Source organism: Metopolophium dirhodum, chromosome 4 (genome assembly GCF_019925205.1).
Source record: "Metopolophium dirhodum isolate CAU chromosome 4, ASM1992520v1, whole genome shotgun sequence".
Classification (NCBI taxonomy): domain Eukaryota; kingdom Metazoa; phylum Arthropoda; class Insecta; order Hemiptera; family Aphididae; genus Metopolophium; species Metopolophium dirhodum.
In genome coordinates, this window is record NC_083563.1 from 36044399 (window position 1) to 36062367 (window position 17969).

Consider the following 17969-nt stretch of genomic DNA (forward strand, 5'->3'; position numbering starts at 1 on the left):
TAAATAAAGCTTTTTTTGTACATTATTAAAACATTTAAAACTAACGAGTGTCGAGTTGCTATTCGACGGCCATATATTCAAAAGTACATGCATAATGTTTTCGAAAATTCATGTAGGTAGGTGTATGAAAAATTACCTGTTTAAATCTAAAAACAAAACTGGTATCTAATCTGTTTTTCATGATTTTGACAAATTTAGGAAAAATTTGAACTTTAAACGCTTATAAAAAATTAAGAGGGATCTTGTATTAAACTGTCAAATTTTTTTAATTAAAAACAACAATTTACTATACATACATTTTTGTAAAAATAACTAATAAAAAACAATTTCCAAACTCTACGAATACCACAAAAAATCCAAAATACTTATATTATTATATCAATTCTAGAAAATACTAATTTAAATATTTTATGATAAATGCAAGTCTGCATTTTTGTCAAAATACCGATTTGCAAAAGAATTTTCGTTTTTTTCTTTTTCTCGTAATTTTGAAAAGTAATCAAAATTGTATACTTAAGACCCCCTCCCCCTAGATAACCTAGTAAATGCGATATGCTACCAAAAATATCCCTCAAATTGAAAATTGTTTTCACACAATAGGTACAATAATTATTTTTATTACACACATCAATATAAAATCAATACATTGATTGCTCTATTCATAATTGAACGTATGAATTTTACATAAGATAATATATTTAAAATTGCCTATACCAAACCCCTTAAAAAAATTATTTCTTTCAGAGGGATTCTATGATATTTTATGAAAAAGTATAGAACAACTAAACTGTAACTATTCTTCTTATTATTATTTTATACCGACATACAGGCACAAGATATTTACATTATATTGTAATCCGGTATATTTTATGAGCCGGGGCTCACACTTTACACAGTAGATGCACCGTCTACCTATGGATATAAATCATAAATATGTACTTATAACACACATTGAGTGTTTGAGGAAGTATACTGTAGTCTTCACTAACAACCATATTGTGTTGGCAGTGTTGCTTAACTCATATGTATTATTATTGTATTCGTATTATTTTATTAGAAATAAGTAAATACCATACAACAGTAAATTAAGTTTTGGAAATGTTAAGAAAATGTAAAAGGTGTGTTCATTTCAAATTGTGTATTTATGTATAACATACACAATTAGGATATATCATTATGTATCCGGGTATCTTATTAATTATAAATTACCTAATTATGATATTATTTTCATTTTATCCTATTTGACATGTTTTACATTACATTTTAAAGTCTACTTTTCACACATAATATTTCAATTAATTTTATAATTTATCCGATTTTGTGTTTAAATATTATATTTTATTAATAAATACTAAGTAATTTACAACATACAACAAATACAATATATATAGGTAGGTACTTAAATAAAAGTTTCAATTTACATATTTTTTTTTTTTAAATTTACTAATTAACAATTAGTTTTATTGATAAATTTATTTCCGCAGTCTTCTATTTCATCACAAAGCGTATGAATTTTTACACACCGGCCATTTCTGAAAAAAATGCATAAATACATAATTTGTTTGTGGTATAATTTTTTTACAATGTATATTATTTAAAATACGATTTATTTCTAAAACTTATATGAATTATCATTATTACAATTGTTAATGACTAATGTAAAAAACATTCATAATTATTTGTAAATTCAAACACACGTTGATTAAAAAAAATATATGTTAAATAACTATCACATTCTAGCTTCTACATAATAGTACATAGTAGTTAAGTATTAATGGTCAAGCCACGCTCTACAGACATGCGTGCGAATTGTGCAAAATATAATATCATAACTGCAGTGGGATTCGATAACAATAATAATTTGTACCTGTATAAATACCTAATGCAATTGTTATTATAATACGATATATTATGTCGAATAATTATTATGACTCATATACCTCTCGAATGTCAAAACTACCATATAAGCCAAACATATTATAAATTATAATATTTTGAAAGTATAAATCAATAGCGGGTGATTGATGAATTTGATTTGCATTCGCAACAAGTGTTGTGATGTTATATTATAATGCTATGTGTAAAACAGCCGCGTACGCCCGAAAATTCTAAAAGAAATACGGTGCTACATTCGTGTGAAGGAGCATATTCGTTCGATGCAATATCTACCTGCAAGCTTTCTCATTACTCCTGCAAGGCCCTTCACATCCTAACGGTTCGTCAGACTTGTCTGTACAGTCTGCGTATGCATCGCAAAAATGATCGTAGCTCACACACTCATCGTTTGAATTACAAGCAAATTTACCATCTTCGCAATCTAAATTTTTTTTTTGTGCGTGTATTACATTAGGTATATAATAAGTATATAATATATGAAACTATATTATAAGATTTATGAATATCGCTAAATTATTTTATCACAAACACTGAACACGTATATACTTACGGGTACAATTAAGCTCGTCGTGGCCATTCCAACAGTCTGACACGCCGTCGCACATTTTCGTCTTAAGCAAACATTGAATGCCACATCGGAAGTGTGTGTCGAGATCACATGCTAAAATCGAAAACATGTAAATGTATCGCGTTTCTTTTTGTGTATATTAATCTTATGATATAATAATATTATAATTTATATTTTTTTATGTGACGAGCAATACTTACGACAATCTTTTTCGTCTGTCTGGTCTAAACAATCGTAAATACCATTACACTTCGCCTTATCCGATACGCACATGCGGTTTCCACACTCAAACTCATTTTTAGAGCACGGCGACGTATCCACACAACTAAAATAAAAACAATAGTTGAATTATACTTTATATTTTATATATTTACTGTTATTAGATTATTATTTCAAATTTATTGAAATGCAAGTTATATAGACGCGTATAATATAGTGAGTATGAACATATTAACAATTCCGTGATCCTGGCTTATTAGTTATTAGTACTGTCTACTTATATAGTTGGGCCTGCAGTGGTCGGATTAACCATGCAAATAGATATAGGCAGTGCTTTAAACCGAATTAAATCTTATAAATAATAGAAACTATAGCCGTGATAAATACAATATAAAAAGGGTAGATCTAAATTGTAATCCTAATTCGAACATTTTGAATATTAATTATTATTAGGTAAGTAAAAGGCGCGTAATTAAAATTAATAACATTTATAGCAAATTATCTCACTCCAATTTATTTACCAACTAACGAATTAAAATACGTTAATGTGTCAAATTGTTAACTTACATAAATCAAAACAATTATTTATTTACGATAAAATGTTGTTTTTATCAGTAAGTGGCAATGTGGGTGTATAATATATATGTTTAGGTATTTGTGGGATCTATAGTGAAACGAGATGTGGTGTGTTTAAAACGGATATTGTGTACAGGATAAAATAATGAATGGGTGGGTTGGCAAAATGGCAAATATCAAGCGGAAATTGTTTGATAATTGAATCTTAAATCAAATAGTTATTCAAATTATAGGTAGACGTATTATATGAAACTAGACATGACGAAGATAGCTATAAAGCTTTGACTATGTTATTTACATACAATAATATTTAATAATATGTTCAATATATTGATGCCACGAGATTAGATTGAAACAGTTTTAGAAGGGTAGAAACAAATTAATGAAAGACAAACAAGAAAGTTGGTTTCATATGTTTGGGAAACATAAAAGAACATAGAATCTAATATATAAAAGTAAATGCGTATTTTGTATGCAATAAAATATGGCAACTAAAATATATTATTAGAAACATCACTCCTTTCTCTGCTGTTTTTCGAAAAAATAACAAAATCTTATCAACATTCCATGTTGACGTTTAAGCCACTATTAATCTTCGTATCTTTCTCATCACATCAGTTTTAATTGTTTCTTCTACCAACTAAAGAACGAATTATTTCCATTTCTATATAATATATAGATACAATATTATAAAGTCTATAGTTATATTAATTATAATAATTGTTATTATATGCAAATATCACATTGTTAAATAACACCTTATTTTAATGTCTATATTATGAACAATTTTAAATGTTGAGTTATAATAGTATACTTATTAAGGTGAAAGCTAATAAAAAAAATAATTATGATTGTTTTAAGAATAATTTAAAAACTAATTTCAAAGAAAATTTACAAACTATTGTTTGATATTTCGTCAAAATATCAAAATAAGAACATTTATATTCTTTTAATTTTGGAAAACCTGTTTGAAAAAACGATTACTATATGAATTTGAACGGATTCAGTCGCGTACAGCGTATTCCAAACCAGTTTAATATGGTATTTTATATTCCAATTAATTTAACTTAATAATAGTAATTAAGTAGTAACTACCGAATGACCAATTTTAGTGGAATTTCAAAGGAATGTTGAAATTTAAAAAATATTTCGTCTTTTAGTCTAATCATGCATATTGTGTATTACTCGATGGTCTCAACATCTATAATTATAATTATAAAATAACTATTACTTACGTATACGCATTTCTATGAATATTTTGACAGTACTGGGTGTTTATACCACATCGACCCCCACATCCAGTTAAATCCTTTGTATCCAAACTTGGTAAACACTGCAGAATCCCTTCGTCACGATCGGCCAAACAGACTTCGTCTTCTTTGCATTCGTCACAAATCCAATTATCTTCAACTGAAATTGTTAATATATTTAATTAGTTATAGGATAGTACCAATGTTTTTCAGAATTAAATAATATTGTAAGTACCAAATTATTATATAACATACAGACATTTTCTTTAATATTATATGGCCAACGCCAAATAAAAATATATGTACATCCTTGTTAAAATTTAATCGAAATAAATATTATATGAGAAATAGCCTAAAGCCTGAACAGATGAGGATTTAAATTTAAATAAATACAATTATTGTGGTTGTATAAATTATTATTGTTGTTAATATTCAACGTTTTTTAAAACTTTTTCGATTACGATGCAAGAATAAAAATATATAATAGTATTTTTAATAATACTTGAAATATAAAAATGTCGAAGCATACAGGACCCGCCCTATTATTATGTTATTACCCAGTTTTATATTTTATCCAGTGATGAATTCGAGGAAATACATAGATATTCATCGATATAGGTATAGTATCTACGCCACGCGAACCATATAATATATAAATCCGTAAAACCTACCTGTATTTTATAATTTTAATAAATTTAGATTTCTATTATTTCTAGATGCGCGTAACGTTGTTATCTACGTGGAAACTGGAGAGTGACTTGATATTTTTATAGTTACCATTTTCAGCGACTTTGTTTGTCGGTGCCTGTTCGATTACTTCCTTGCTGGTCGATGTCGAAATCGGTGGCGGGACTGTGAAATATTCATCGAGGTCCGAGTTTTGTGACAAATATATCCGACAGGGCATCAGGTCCAGATCACTCTTGTTGCCCGGTATGAGCAGACACCGGTCCACGCTTGTCGGTTCTCGCGTGTCCCGAGTCAAACATTTCCTGGTCCTGGTAGCTACATAGTCTCCGGGATCTTCACAGCCGCTCCATTCCGACCAATCAGTCCACACGCCCAACTCGCCACTCACTATATCGTGGAACACAACGTTATGGTTTTATAATATTGATTGTGTTTAGTGGTTGGAAGTTCTGGCGATATTTATTGAAGAACGGTACAGTGTAATGCACTATTTTTTTTAGCAAAAGTGACACTACAATTATTATTGTGATTGTCCTTAGTGAATAGCGTACATTTCGTTACTTTTTACAAGTTTTTACCGTCTCTAGCGCATATAAAATAAATAAGTTGCATGTCAAACGTTAAAAAAAAAATGTATATACGTCCTAACGACCTAACATATAATAATGATAATATGACGTCATTTCCATATGCGCAACACCATTCATGTATAATCACTTTATCAATATGTATATCGAGATCAATATTAAGCTATTACCATATACAAAATCAGTTCACTGAACACCGAGCGTGTTACTTCTCGTGTTGTAATAAAACCGTGACTTCATGTTTCGAAAAATTGGTATCCACGTTTTTGTGGACATTAGCAGATTTAACAGCTGTGCTTACTTTTTAACAGGGGTCGCCTACTGATTTTAAAAAATAATTGTGTAGGTATTACGTAGTACCCTAAATTTGCATAAAAACAGGTACTAACAGTGATCATTTTTATTTTGTAGCAACTTCCGACCATTTTACTCAAATTTTTTTTTATAGCAATTTTATATGGTGCAATTTAAGAGAAGACATTTATTTACTTTGGAATCCAATGGATTGAACGTCCACGCTGTAGTTTCCCAACCAAGTATGCCCGTGCTGTATGCGAAGAGTTTTGAGGAACGCAATGCCGATCTGCCCAATGCCGATCGCAGACTCGGGTTCTTGAGAGAACTTGATCTCGCACTGTACTTGAACGCCTTTTGCTTGACCGGGACTTAGATCGATCACCTCACAGCCATCATACCACGGTGATAGTTCACTGTTTCTGAACGTGTCATCCAACTACATTAAAAACAGTGTGTTACATTTTCCAGTCTGATTATACGAACAATAATAGAATGAAATACAATAGTAGGTACCAATAATATATTGTATACTATATGTAACTAGTAACTACTACTAACTGTATAGACCTTATTTATAGTTACCTGAGTCGTGATATTGGCACTCAGTGCTAAAAACTCGGTGGAGTTTCTATCCACAAAGCCTATCGTGTATGGAATATTTGTGATTTGAAATTCTCCTTCTACCACTAACGGATATTTCTCCTTGTGTGGAACTGCAAAAAAAAAAATTAAAATAAAAAAACATATAAAAAAAAACTATTAGCATTGTTTGAATACATGATACTCTAAAAGATTGACTTGGTTATTTGTACAGAGGAAAAATGCTACTTAATAATAAATTATTTATTTTGATACCAACACGGGTGCGTTTTAAAATACGATAATTATTTTTTTAAATTTTAATCAACAGCGAAGGGCAGATTATGGCGTATATACGACGAGACAAATAAATAGGTTTAGAAAAACTCACGATGCGATGATGACCTCCCTATTAATTATTAATATCGATGGACGACGAAATAATATATATATGTATACATGAATATTGAATATAGTATTAAGTATACCTACCTATAAACATAAGACATACGATTATATTACTATTGGTTTTTGGTCAGGCGCGCGTACGTGCTTGTTGAAAATTAATATCTATATACCATCGCCCTCGAGCGATGAATTAAAAGATGCTTGTATTATATTAAGAATAATGTATGATATATATATATACGGAACCTGCAATATCGAATATTTCGTGAGCGGTTTAAAAAAAATAAAAACACCCGGAGTCCGGAGAACCTATAGTTTTTACGGGTAATTTGTTTTCATCAATAGCGTTATTTTTCAATTGAAACACGACGGTCTAAATCGGCATTACGCATTATATTATTCATCAGTTCCTATTCACTATTCAGTGCTTATCCTCATTTGTATGTACCCTGTGTATATAATGAATATAATACACAACACACGCGCATCCTACACAAAATGCATTATACGCGCACTATCGGTATTTCGGTATCAATCGATCTCGGTACGTAATCTGATTGATCTATAGGTAGGTAGGTCCGTCTATAATACGGAGCGTGGTGCTTTATGTGAGTTCTACCCATTGTGTTGTCCAAATCGAATTATATAGGTACGTATTTATTATTATTATTATATGGCACATTGTAGCGGATCGCGCGTTCATGTCTTCGTTTGATGTACACAACAATAATAATAATAATATATTAATACTCGCATAATATATAGAGGCAGGTATGCCGCATTGCAGGCAAATCGCAAATGTATATTATACAATTTATATTGTCTACCTAAATATGGATGGGGCGCCATACGGGTGGTCACGGGATGGAGTGGACCTGCGACATCACTTACCCTATCCATAATTCGGGGATGTCACGGAATAAAAAAAAATATGAATACATATTGTGTTGATTACAACTTTTAAAAATAAACGTCAATGTGGTAGGCACTACTATATATAATATATTAATATGATAACATAATAATATATTCATTATATTAGACCATCAATAAAAATATTATTATTACATAGGCTGACTGACAGACCGCTCAGAATCGTTTTTCGTATACAATGAATATTATTATTGAATTAAGATTTAACACCATCCGTTACAGGGACCCTGGACCCACTTGTAACCTACTAAATATAGCAGAGCAGTATTCACTTTTTTCAGTAAGTGATGCTTGGAATTTTGTTTCAAAATCCGAACCCCGGCAGCAATTACACACATTTTTATAACGCGTAAACACTGCAGCTCCAGACTCCGGCCAGCTGCTTCACCCATGCAGGAACTCGTAATTTACTATACTTTATAAATAGCACGCCCCACGTCTGTACGTCACGCACACGTACTTATTGTATTTTACATGGTACACAGATATGTCAGAATTTCACAAGAGTCGTTTCTAATTTTTCAATGGTGTAAAGTATTACACTTCACGTTTAAAATATAAAAATTCCCATTTTTATTATCACCCCATCATTGTTATATAGAAATATTATAAAATATATAGCTTATGAATTAATACATTTACTATTTCTGTAAATCATAAATGTGTTAAATAGTTTTGATAGTTTTCTTTTGTAATACTATGGTGGACTTTTAATAATAATTGCCTTTTTTTTATATATGTATTCATTGTATTGTCCATGGGCCAAGAGTACTGCCTTTTTTTGTGCGTAACCATCTGCCTAGGGGTGCACAACGTTCCTAAAACTTGCCCCTGAGAATAGTATCCATATAATAACTATTATTTTTACATAAATAATATGGTCTATAATATATCTACAGCGATTTAAAATGGTCTGTAGCCCACGAATCACAAAAATTAAATTACTTAACCATGGATTGCGGATGACCCAAATATGGAGTTCAAAAGGATTTTTGAAAATGAATGTGCTCGCGAAGTTACTATATACTTTATAATTGATTTTACGGATTCTTCTATTACATATTATTATCATCAAACAATAATATTATGTGATATACAATATAATACGCAATAATGCTCGCTCGTTGACGTACATGATTTTCTATAATGTCTGTAGGTACCTTGTATTCTGGTGATGTACAACAGCACGCTGGTGGTCAGGCATATGATCGCCGTGAAGAACAGAAACGTGTACAGGACAAACATGTTGGTGTGGCACATGGTCCTGGGCGGCGAATTGCACTTATGCAAATGCGGTATGTCCGAGGGCGGCTGCCAGCAGGTACACCGCTTGCCGGGCTGTTGCCGGGTCGTCGGTTGGAATGCGGCTGGCGTGGGCGTCGTCACTACCGCGGCGGCGTTGGTGGCTGCGGCGGCGGCGGTCGTTCCGAAGGCGCGTGGGTCGTAGATCGTGGACACCGCGGTGCCGGGCCCGCCGCGGCCGCCCGTGTTGTCCTTACCGGACAATAACCTCGCGGCCAAACACTCGTTGGCCATCCGCTGGCCCTCCTCCGGGTTGTAAGCCGGGTTTTCCATTACGTTGTTGTTTCGACGGTGGTGATCACGTCCCGCCGTCGTACCCCGCGTAGTAGTCCTCTCGAACCGGAGCGCGATCGCCTGGAACAGTGACGAGCACAGATTTTAAGCTATTGTTAATTGTGACAAATTACGCATAATATAGGTAAAGATGAGGCGCGCCCTGTAACGCTGAGGGTCGATTGGTCGAATATAGAAAATAATTTATGAGATGAGGTGCGACATGAAAGACGCACTTATTGAGTGCAGTTGGAGGCCAGCCATATAGAATATTACAAATTTTATGAATTCACTAATCAATGAGAAATGTATCTTTAAAATATTGTCTGTATGCGGGGAGGAGATCTCAGACCCCCCCCTCTTTGTTCACCAGTGCTTGTATAGGTACATCATAATAATATCACAATATATTATATTATAGTCAGACGTGACGTTTACAACTCATAATATGTTATACGCTATATTTTTATGGTCCTATATCGCGTTCTATTCTGTTGGGTTCAGCGACTCTCATTTTATACGCACACGCGCCTAAAGACGACATAATAACACAAATAATAATAGTAATAATATATACTGCACCTATATATATATTTATCACTAGGTACTAAGGGGAAAATGGAAAACCATCGTCTCGCGTGTATTAAAACGGTAACGCGGCGCCGCCGGTGGAAATTTTCGTTCCGATAACCGCGGACATCACACTCGCATTGTGATCGACTATATTGTAGGTACATGAATGAAACGTCAAAAATCCTATTGTCAAGTTTATTATTTTTCTTTTCAATGGGTCATTAAATCGTTGCCCAGCCATATAGTCATAAAGTACATGTGTCGACCAGAATAATGACTGCGAGTAAATATGGAATTTTTCACGTGGGTGTGTGATCGTCTGAACGAAAACAATAATAATATATACATTATAATATACCTTATATATATATATTAAATGCCCACGACCGCACCATCATAATGCCGGTCTTATGGCGTGTTCATGGGCAATGTCCAAGAGACGTCGCTCGATTTGCATAAATAACACATTTACGAGTCAATATATATACCTATGTATAATACTACGTATATATGGAATATATATGTTGTACGGTTCATAGCTGTTGTTGTTTTTTTATTATTTTTTTTATTTATTTATTTAAATTGTTGTTTAGGATATTCATTAAGCGCCGAACACGTTTTAACTCTTAACCGTGAGTGAGTCCGCAAATTAAATAAAAAGAATCTGAAGAAAAAACCGAGATGTTTTATTAAGTGCCGGGACGTTTAAACGTTTAATCGGCCGGTTATTTAACGTGAACAACTGACTATCCCTTGTATTTTTAATGACATATAAAAATTGTACAAATAAAATTTCTCGGCAGACGTAGAGGTTTATACAGTTTATAGGTAGGTAGTAACCGATGCACCTCGAACGTCTTCAGCGTGGACCGAAAAACATCTTCAGGCGTCTGCGAGATATAAAAAACGAATGACTAATGATGACGTCCGTGAGAAAGTCTATTTTATAAACACGAAAACTGTAAAAGTTCATTGATTTTTTTTTTTTTGTTTTATAACTTTAAATTATTATATTATGCATGACATCAATTAATTGTTATTTTCGAGGAAAATCGAGGGACCTAATAGGAGTATAACAAACATAATAAATTGAAATTAAAAAAAAAATGAATGTATTTACTATGTATATAGTATTTATTAATTTATTATAAAAATAAACAATCTGGTAGTAATATAATTGCACATAATATTCGGACGTTCTTGAAGATGACCAATAGTTAACATTATTAATTTCAAATTTAATATTAAATATATATTATATAGATACTTATATTAAGTATACCTATATGTTGTGTTAAAAGTATGTTGTTCCATTCATACGTATCAATTATAGAAAAATATACCTAGATTTTTTAATAACAATTTTAAACACACATAATATATACCATTATACTTTTATGGCTATGTGCCTATATATGATATAGGTATATACCATAATTTAATAAATTACACCAGTTTCAACGAATCGAAATAATGAAACTGTTACTTATTTTGTGATTTTAATCCTAGAAAATTAATTAACGGCACTACATAATTATGTTGCCCAAAAATTAATCTAGTCATTATAACTACTTTGAAAATAACTATAAAATTAGCGACCAGCATATTATACATTCCTACATAATACATATGTATGAATGCGATACAATTAATATGATGCATGTTCTGTAGAAATTGACCATTTACTCGTATAAAAAAAAAACAGGATCATTTTTTTCATAGGAGTTTTGATTACATTATAATACATAATAGGTATACAAAAATACACCAAGTTATTTATATTTGTTTCATTATTATTTTTTCGAATAAATATTTAATTGAATATAAAGCTGTAGAAACTAGAAAACTGATAATAATTAGAATAGAATCGGGACTCGTGACATTTAAAAAAAATCGGTATGTAACGTATTAATGTTAATGTACAATGTGACTAAATTATTATTTAAAAGAAACTCTCGTGAAGAAATTTACTGAAATATTTTTTATCGTTTTGGCAAAAAAAAAAGGTTACAAGGAACCAAATAAATGATTCATCTTCAAGATGTTCAATACCTTGGAAAAATAAAAATCGTCCTTTTTAAACGACAAACTCAAAATGCTTTTGTATTTCTTTTAATCTTTTATAAGTTTATTTGGATTGATTCTAAAAAAATATAAATAAACATTTATTTTAAATTGAATAGCTTATTGTCATATTTGAAATAAGAATAAACACGTATCTATATTATACAATACAAATATAATAGATATAATGGCTCCTGGCGGAACAAAATAATATTGCATCAAATTCTTTTTACGAATTTCCGGAATTGTATTTTTAAATGTGAAAAAAGGTAGGTAGCATATTTATTGTTCCTTTTACAAAATAATTCGGTGCAAAAAAATTATAAAGGTGGTCCCTAACTTACAGGTAGGTCAAGATACTACAACCATTGTTCTCTAGATTTCACACGCCATACCTGGGATCATAAGTCATGAATCGTTAGAGACTGACAATAATAACTGTTAACTTCCTACTTTGTCGGTAATGTCATTTAAGTATATGTTTGGGGAACCACATGCGCTCAATTGTAGTAACAAATTTAACATCAACGCATTATTATTATTATTATTATTAATAATTATGTGCAGTAATATTTTTCCTTAGGATCCTACTTCATATTTATTTTGTACATTATCGTAATCAGTTCAATATATTTTTTTATTTGAAAACTATAATTTTATTAGCATACTGTTTAGGTAATATTGTAAAAATAAATATATTATGACAAACTTATCGGTCACTCCAATTATGAAAATAGTTTCAATAAAGTTCAAATGATTCAATATCAGGGGATGCAATTATACAAGTACCTAAATAGTGACATAGTGTAATGCGCAATCTTCATTGTTCATACATAATATTTCATACAAATCGGCAGATTACAAATTTTTTCAAATTGCTAATAAGTACCAAGTAGGTTCGTTAAAAAATGCATTACTAATTATTTCAATTATATTAAATGCATAGGTACATCAATTATGTTAAGAAACCTAACCTAACAGATTTAAATTAAAAATTTTAACATGATACTATTATAGTTAATATTATTTATATAGAAATAAATAACGTCTAATTGGTAGGGTTATTATTAGTCATGGTATTATTATTCTCAAAAACAAAATTTTAAATAGCATAGAACTATTAAAATAGGTGGCAGGTAGGTAGGTAAACAATTTTAAAAATCAATTGGGTATCTAATAAAAGATAATAGACTATATCATTAAATTATAATATTATTATATAGTTACTGTAATATAATTATACAAATTGTCTATAGAAGTATTATAAATATATTTATGTTTAAATAATATAAAACTAAATACTTAGTCAATGTATTTAAATTATTCAAATTAATAAGATTAAATTAATAATAAAAAAATGTCTATACCAAGCCACCAAGTACTGTACGCAGATTCGTTTTACTCATAAACGTGTCAAACTATATGTTTAACAAACAAGCTATACAACTTTTTGAGAATAATTTGTCACTTTTTAATATCTAAAATTAATAGTAGTTATTACTTATTCTTATATTATTACTTATTCTTATAGTTCATCTTCCTAATACATATACGCATAGACTATAATATGCATGTATTATATTATGTCTTATACTTTTACACAATGTAATTTGCATGTAAACATCTAACATATTTTTTTTTCAAGAGTGAGTATAAAATTGCATTGTATTACATACAGTAATCGATAATTAAATACTTAACAATTAGGGTTTGTCGGTTACAGTTAGAATGCTATTATTTTTAAGACAATGAAACATAGAAGATGTAATTATCTACTAATCATTGTATTACTAACAATAGAGCAGTGAGAACATTTTCAATTGACTCCGTGAAACTTATCAATAAATTAATGTTTTTCATAAATATGATTCGTTTAAAAAATAAGTAGGTTTGCCTACGTAGTACGTATACTTGAAATAATATTGAAATAAATTAACTACACACATAATGCTATGTACAAAAATAAAATAATGTTAATAATATTAGTTTTTAATAGATTTAAAAATGTACACGTATTCATTTATTCTATTGTATGTAGAAATATATTGTAAACATTTTGACACTAATGAAGTTAAGCATATGTTACCTCACGGCTCTCATCGATTATGAATATTTTATTTTAAAAAAAAAATAATGAGATTTTTATTAAATAAGTTATTTTAATAAAACTGTTTATACTAGATGTTAATGATAATGTAGTAGTTACTGATTAAATAATTTGTATAAAAGTTCGGAGATATTCCGGTAATTTATACCAATGATTAAAATTATTAATTACCTATATCCTATTTCTGTATCTGCTACGTATTTATTTTAATGATTTTTTTTTATTTAAGGTGTTTAAAGTACATTTTGAAGTGGCTCTATTATTATCTGAGTATTATAACTTATAAGTATATAATTAAAAATAACAATTCAAAATTAGGTTTTTTAAATAATAATTGTTTCTAATCTGCAGTGTCGTATTTATAGGAGTCGATGAAGCAAATCGATTTACTCCTTTTTAATCTTTTTTTCATTATGATTACGATATAATAACTATTAAGGGACAAATCCTACACGATTTCAAAAATAATACCTAACTATTTTATTTTTATTTATGTTAGTTTATACAGTACAATGGTTGTTAACCTTTATATGTTATAAATTATAATCAATACTACCTAGTACCTATATATTAATCACAATTACAAATTTACTAACATAGATATGACGTCATTAATTCAACGAAGTAACCCATTAGCAACGAAAAACAGGATAACAAAAACTATATAATAATATTATAATCATTTTTCTTGATTTAAAAAATCAGAAATATCTGGAAACAGAACTCCAGCTAAGACTAGGTTAGGTTACCTCGTACCTATTTAGAAACTATAGTAATTAATATTCTTTTTTTAATGATGGGATAGCCTATTGAAATCGTAAAAATTATTTATGAAGGTTAAAAAAAAAATAATTTGAACAAGTTATTGGTTTTGAAATGGTATATAATATTAGATACGAACAAAGTAAACGTTTTAACTAGGTACAGCAATTATGACTTCATAGACTGAATAAAAATGATTAATATCATTCTACGTATATTTACTGCAGAAAAATATGTAGTTAATTATCCAAATTTATTTTTATTAAGTTAGCCACTTATTAATTATAAGAAACAATTGAAATATATAACTCGGTTTTTTAATGAAGGCTCATGAGTAATTTTAATAAAATTGTAATTGAAGACATTATAAAATTAATAAACATTTATATTAAATATATAATATGTGTTAACAATTATTCTACCATACATAATATTATAAGCGCCATGTTATGTATAAACAATAAAGTGATGTAGTATTGCAATATGTATTATCAAACCACCTTCATTTAAAATTTGAAACATATACCTAAGCATAAAATAATTTAGTCAATGGATTTTCGTTATTTTATACTCTATGAAATCAATACGAAAATATAAATTGTAAATGTATCATATTCGTTAATTTCTGCGTATCTATATTGTATACCTATATTGTACCTATATTGTGACCAATGACTTAATATATTATAATAAACTATAGGAGTTGGCTTTCCATTGTAATTTATGAACATTAAAATATTATTATGCATCATATTTTATATTCTTAATTACGATAACAACCAATCATTTTTTTATCTAATACAAACTGATTTATAGATATCTTTAGACGTACCCTATATAGGCTATAGTATTAGTTTTATTGTGAAAAATCAGAAAGATAAGGTTTAGTTGGTTTTTAAAACAGTACCGATATTATATTCATGTGCACTACGGATAATACATAAATAATAAATACTAGGTACTATACATTAACTATAATATGTATACACTACATCATACAACCGACCTATAACCAAGATTTTAGGACACTAACTATATGATAGCTCATTTAAAAAATAAACAAGGCAATCCTTCATCCCTGTCTATTTCTCATAAAATGCGATTTAAGACTTTTTTTCTTCCTTACAATAATTTCGATGATAATGATCTCATTTAAATTTAACTTTATAAAAATAAACAATTATTATGTAATAATACAGTATAATATTATACTATACAAACGAGATTGCTATTATAAATGAGATAAAGTACTTAAGTCAAATGTCGAATTTAATTCCTTAATAACATTTGGTTCGGTTACGTTCTATTAAAACAGCTGATGTGTATAGTATAATATCATATTATATCAATACACATAAATTAATACACTCAAATTACAAAACGGCAAGAAAGGAAATACCGAAATGCAGCGTGGACAATCAAAAATGTTACAGACATTCCGCGAACTGTACATGTCGGAACCTGCGTGTGGTTAAAAATTTACATAATATTTTTTATACGTTCAACTATCTGTCTATACGTCTGACTCTAGACCCGCGACGTTTTATTCCCACGAGATACATAGGATTTTTAGGCCCGTAAACTTAATAACAATAATATATCTATGTATTATTTATGATTTGCGTTTTGGTGGTTATGTCCAAATCTAAAAATAGGGTAGTGGATTTTTCAGGTAAATTAACGAGCCCGCTAAAATTATTACACCCGATAACTTTTTCAATTCCAATCCAACCTCGTGCAGTGCCCAACTGTGTACACTCGAGAGTACAGAATTTAAATTTAAAAACTATTTCACACAGACTATAAAAAATAAAATGTACACACAAAAAATACATAGGAATATTATAAGCTATAACCATTATGCATATGTTATTGCCGTTTACGGACACGGACAAACGAATCATAGTAAAATATTGCACAATACTTTTATGATTTATGTTGTTACATTATATATTTTAGCTTACCCCCGCGTCGTGGTGGTAACTGGGTGCGTGTGTGGCCAAAGTTGCAGTTTGCGACTACGAAATTATCACCTGAGGATCCTCTCCCCATGCTTACAGATGGCAATAATAAACTTAGAAACAATCACTGTGCAGCGTATCGAATATGACGACTGCCGTTATGACCGTACGATGTCAAGTTAAGCTACCGCAATCCGTTTCAAGAAAAAAAATGTAAATTTAAAAAAAAAATTGATGATCACAATAAGTCGGTCGGCGCGCGGCTCGCGTACTGTTTATATAATATAGGTATGTCGACGTCGACGTGTTGCGATGTTGTGGGGTCGTGAGTGAAATAACCAACTGAACCGAACCGGCCATGCACCGGATGGAACTACCGCCGCCGCCCGCCGCCGCCCGCCGCCGCCCACCACCGCACCGCCACTCCCTCCCCTGCCACGGACACAGCGGTTGGCTCCTTCGTAGAATGTTATTAATGCGTTCCTAAATACGACAAAACACCTGTGTATATACAGCACACCACCTGGTACCCCCCCTTACCAACCCCCCCATCATTCCACGGCCACACACATCTTCCCCCTCATTCGTCACCGACGATGACAATATACCTTTTCGTTCGGACTTAGGCACCGTTCGCACACGCACGCTATACCAGCAGATGAACAGACAGAAATAAACTGGTCGTGTATCTACGCAGCCACGCAGGTATATACCTATATGTAGTACGCGGTACCTATACTGTGCGTGGGATTTCTATTAAATAACACACCAGATACCAAGTACTGCGCTAGAGTGGAAACAACATTTTAGGTAATGGTTTTTTTTTTTTATTTTTATAATAAATCAGTGTACAACCGTACAGAAACCGTGATATTCCAAAGACAATGTTTTTGAACAAACGATTTCGTACAGATCTTGAAAAAT

The 17969-nt window shown here is 30.4% G+C and overlaps 1 protein-coding gene across 2 annotated transcripts; it reads right to left on the bottom strand.

The window, feature by feature from the left end:
* Window positions 1–1316: 1316 nt before the first annotated feature.
* Window positions 1317–17400, bottom strand: LOC132943286 (uncharacterized). Of its 2 annotated transcripts, XM_061012218.1 has the most exons (10): window positions 17049–17400; window positions 9164–9658; window positions 6666–6796; window positions 6276–6519; window positions 5287–5586; window positions 4495–4669; window positions 2665–2789; window positions 2447–2557; window positions 2170–2317; window positions 1317–1532 (listed from the first exon to the last, which is right to left on the bottom strand). In XM_061012218.1, the coding sequence occupies exons 1-10, from the start codon at window positions 17134–17136 to the stop codon at window positions 1448–1450; spliced, it is 1902 nt and encodes a 633-aa protein (XP_060868201.1). In that variant the 5' UTR covers window positions 17137–17400; the 3' UTR covers window positions 1317–1447. The 2 variants fall into 2 exon arrangements, with proteins under 2 accessions (XP_060868201.1, XP_060868202.1); XM_061012219.1 differs by lacking the exon at window positions 2170–2317.
* Window positions 17401–17969: the final 569 nt, after the last annotated feature.

Bases quoted from the DNA above. Each gene is read 5' to 3' on its own strand.
- LOC132943286 (XM_061012218.1), bottom strand. From the start codon at position 17,136: ATGGGGAGAGGATCCTCAGGTGATAATTTCGTAGTCGCAAACTGCAAC. The intron at 2,790-4,494 runs GTAAGTAATAGT...TTTTTATTTTAG, and splicing joins ATTCATAGAAATGCGTATAC to TTGTGTGGATACGTCGCCGT. The intron at 2,318-2,446 runs GTAAGTATATAC...AAAAAAATTTAG, and splicing joins CGACGAGCTTAATTGTACCC to ATTGCGAAGATGGTAAATTT.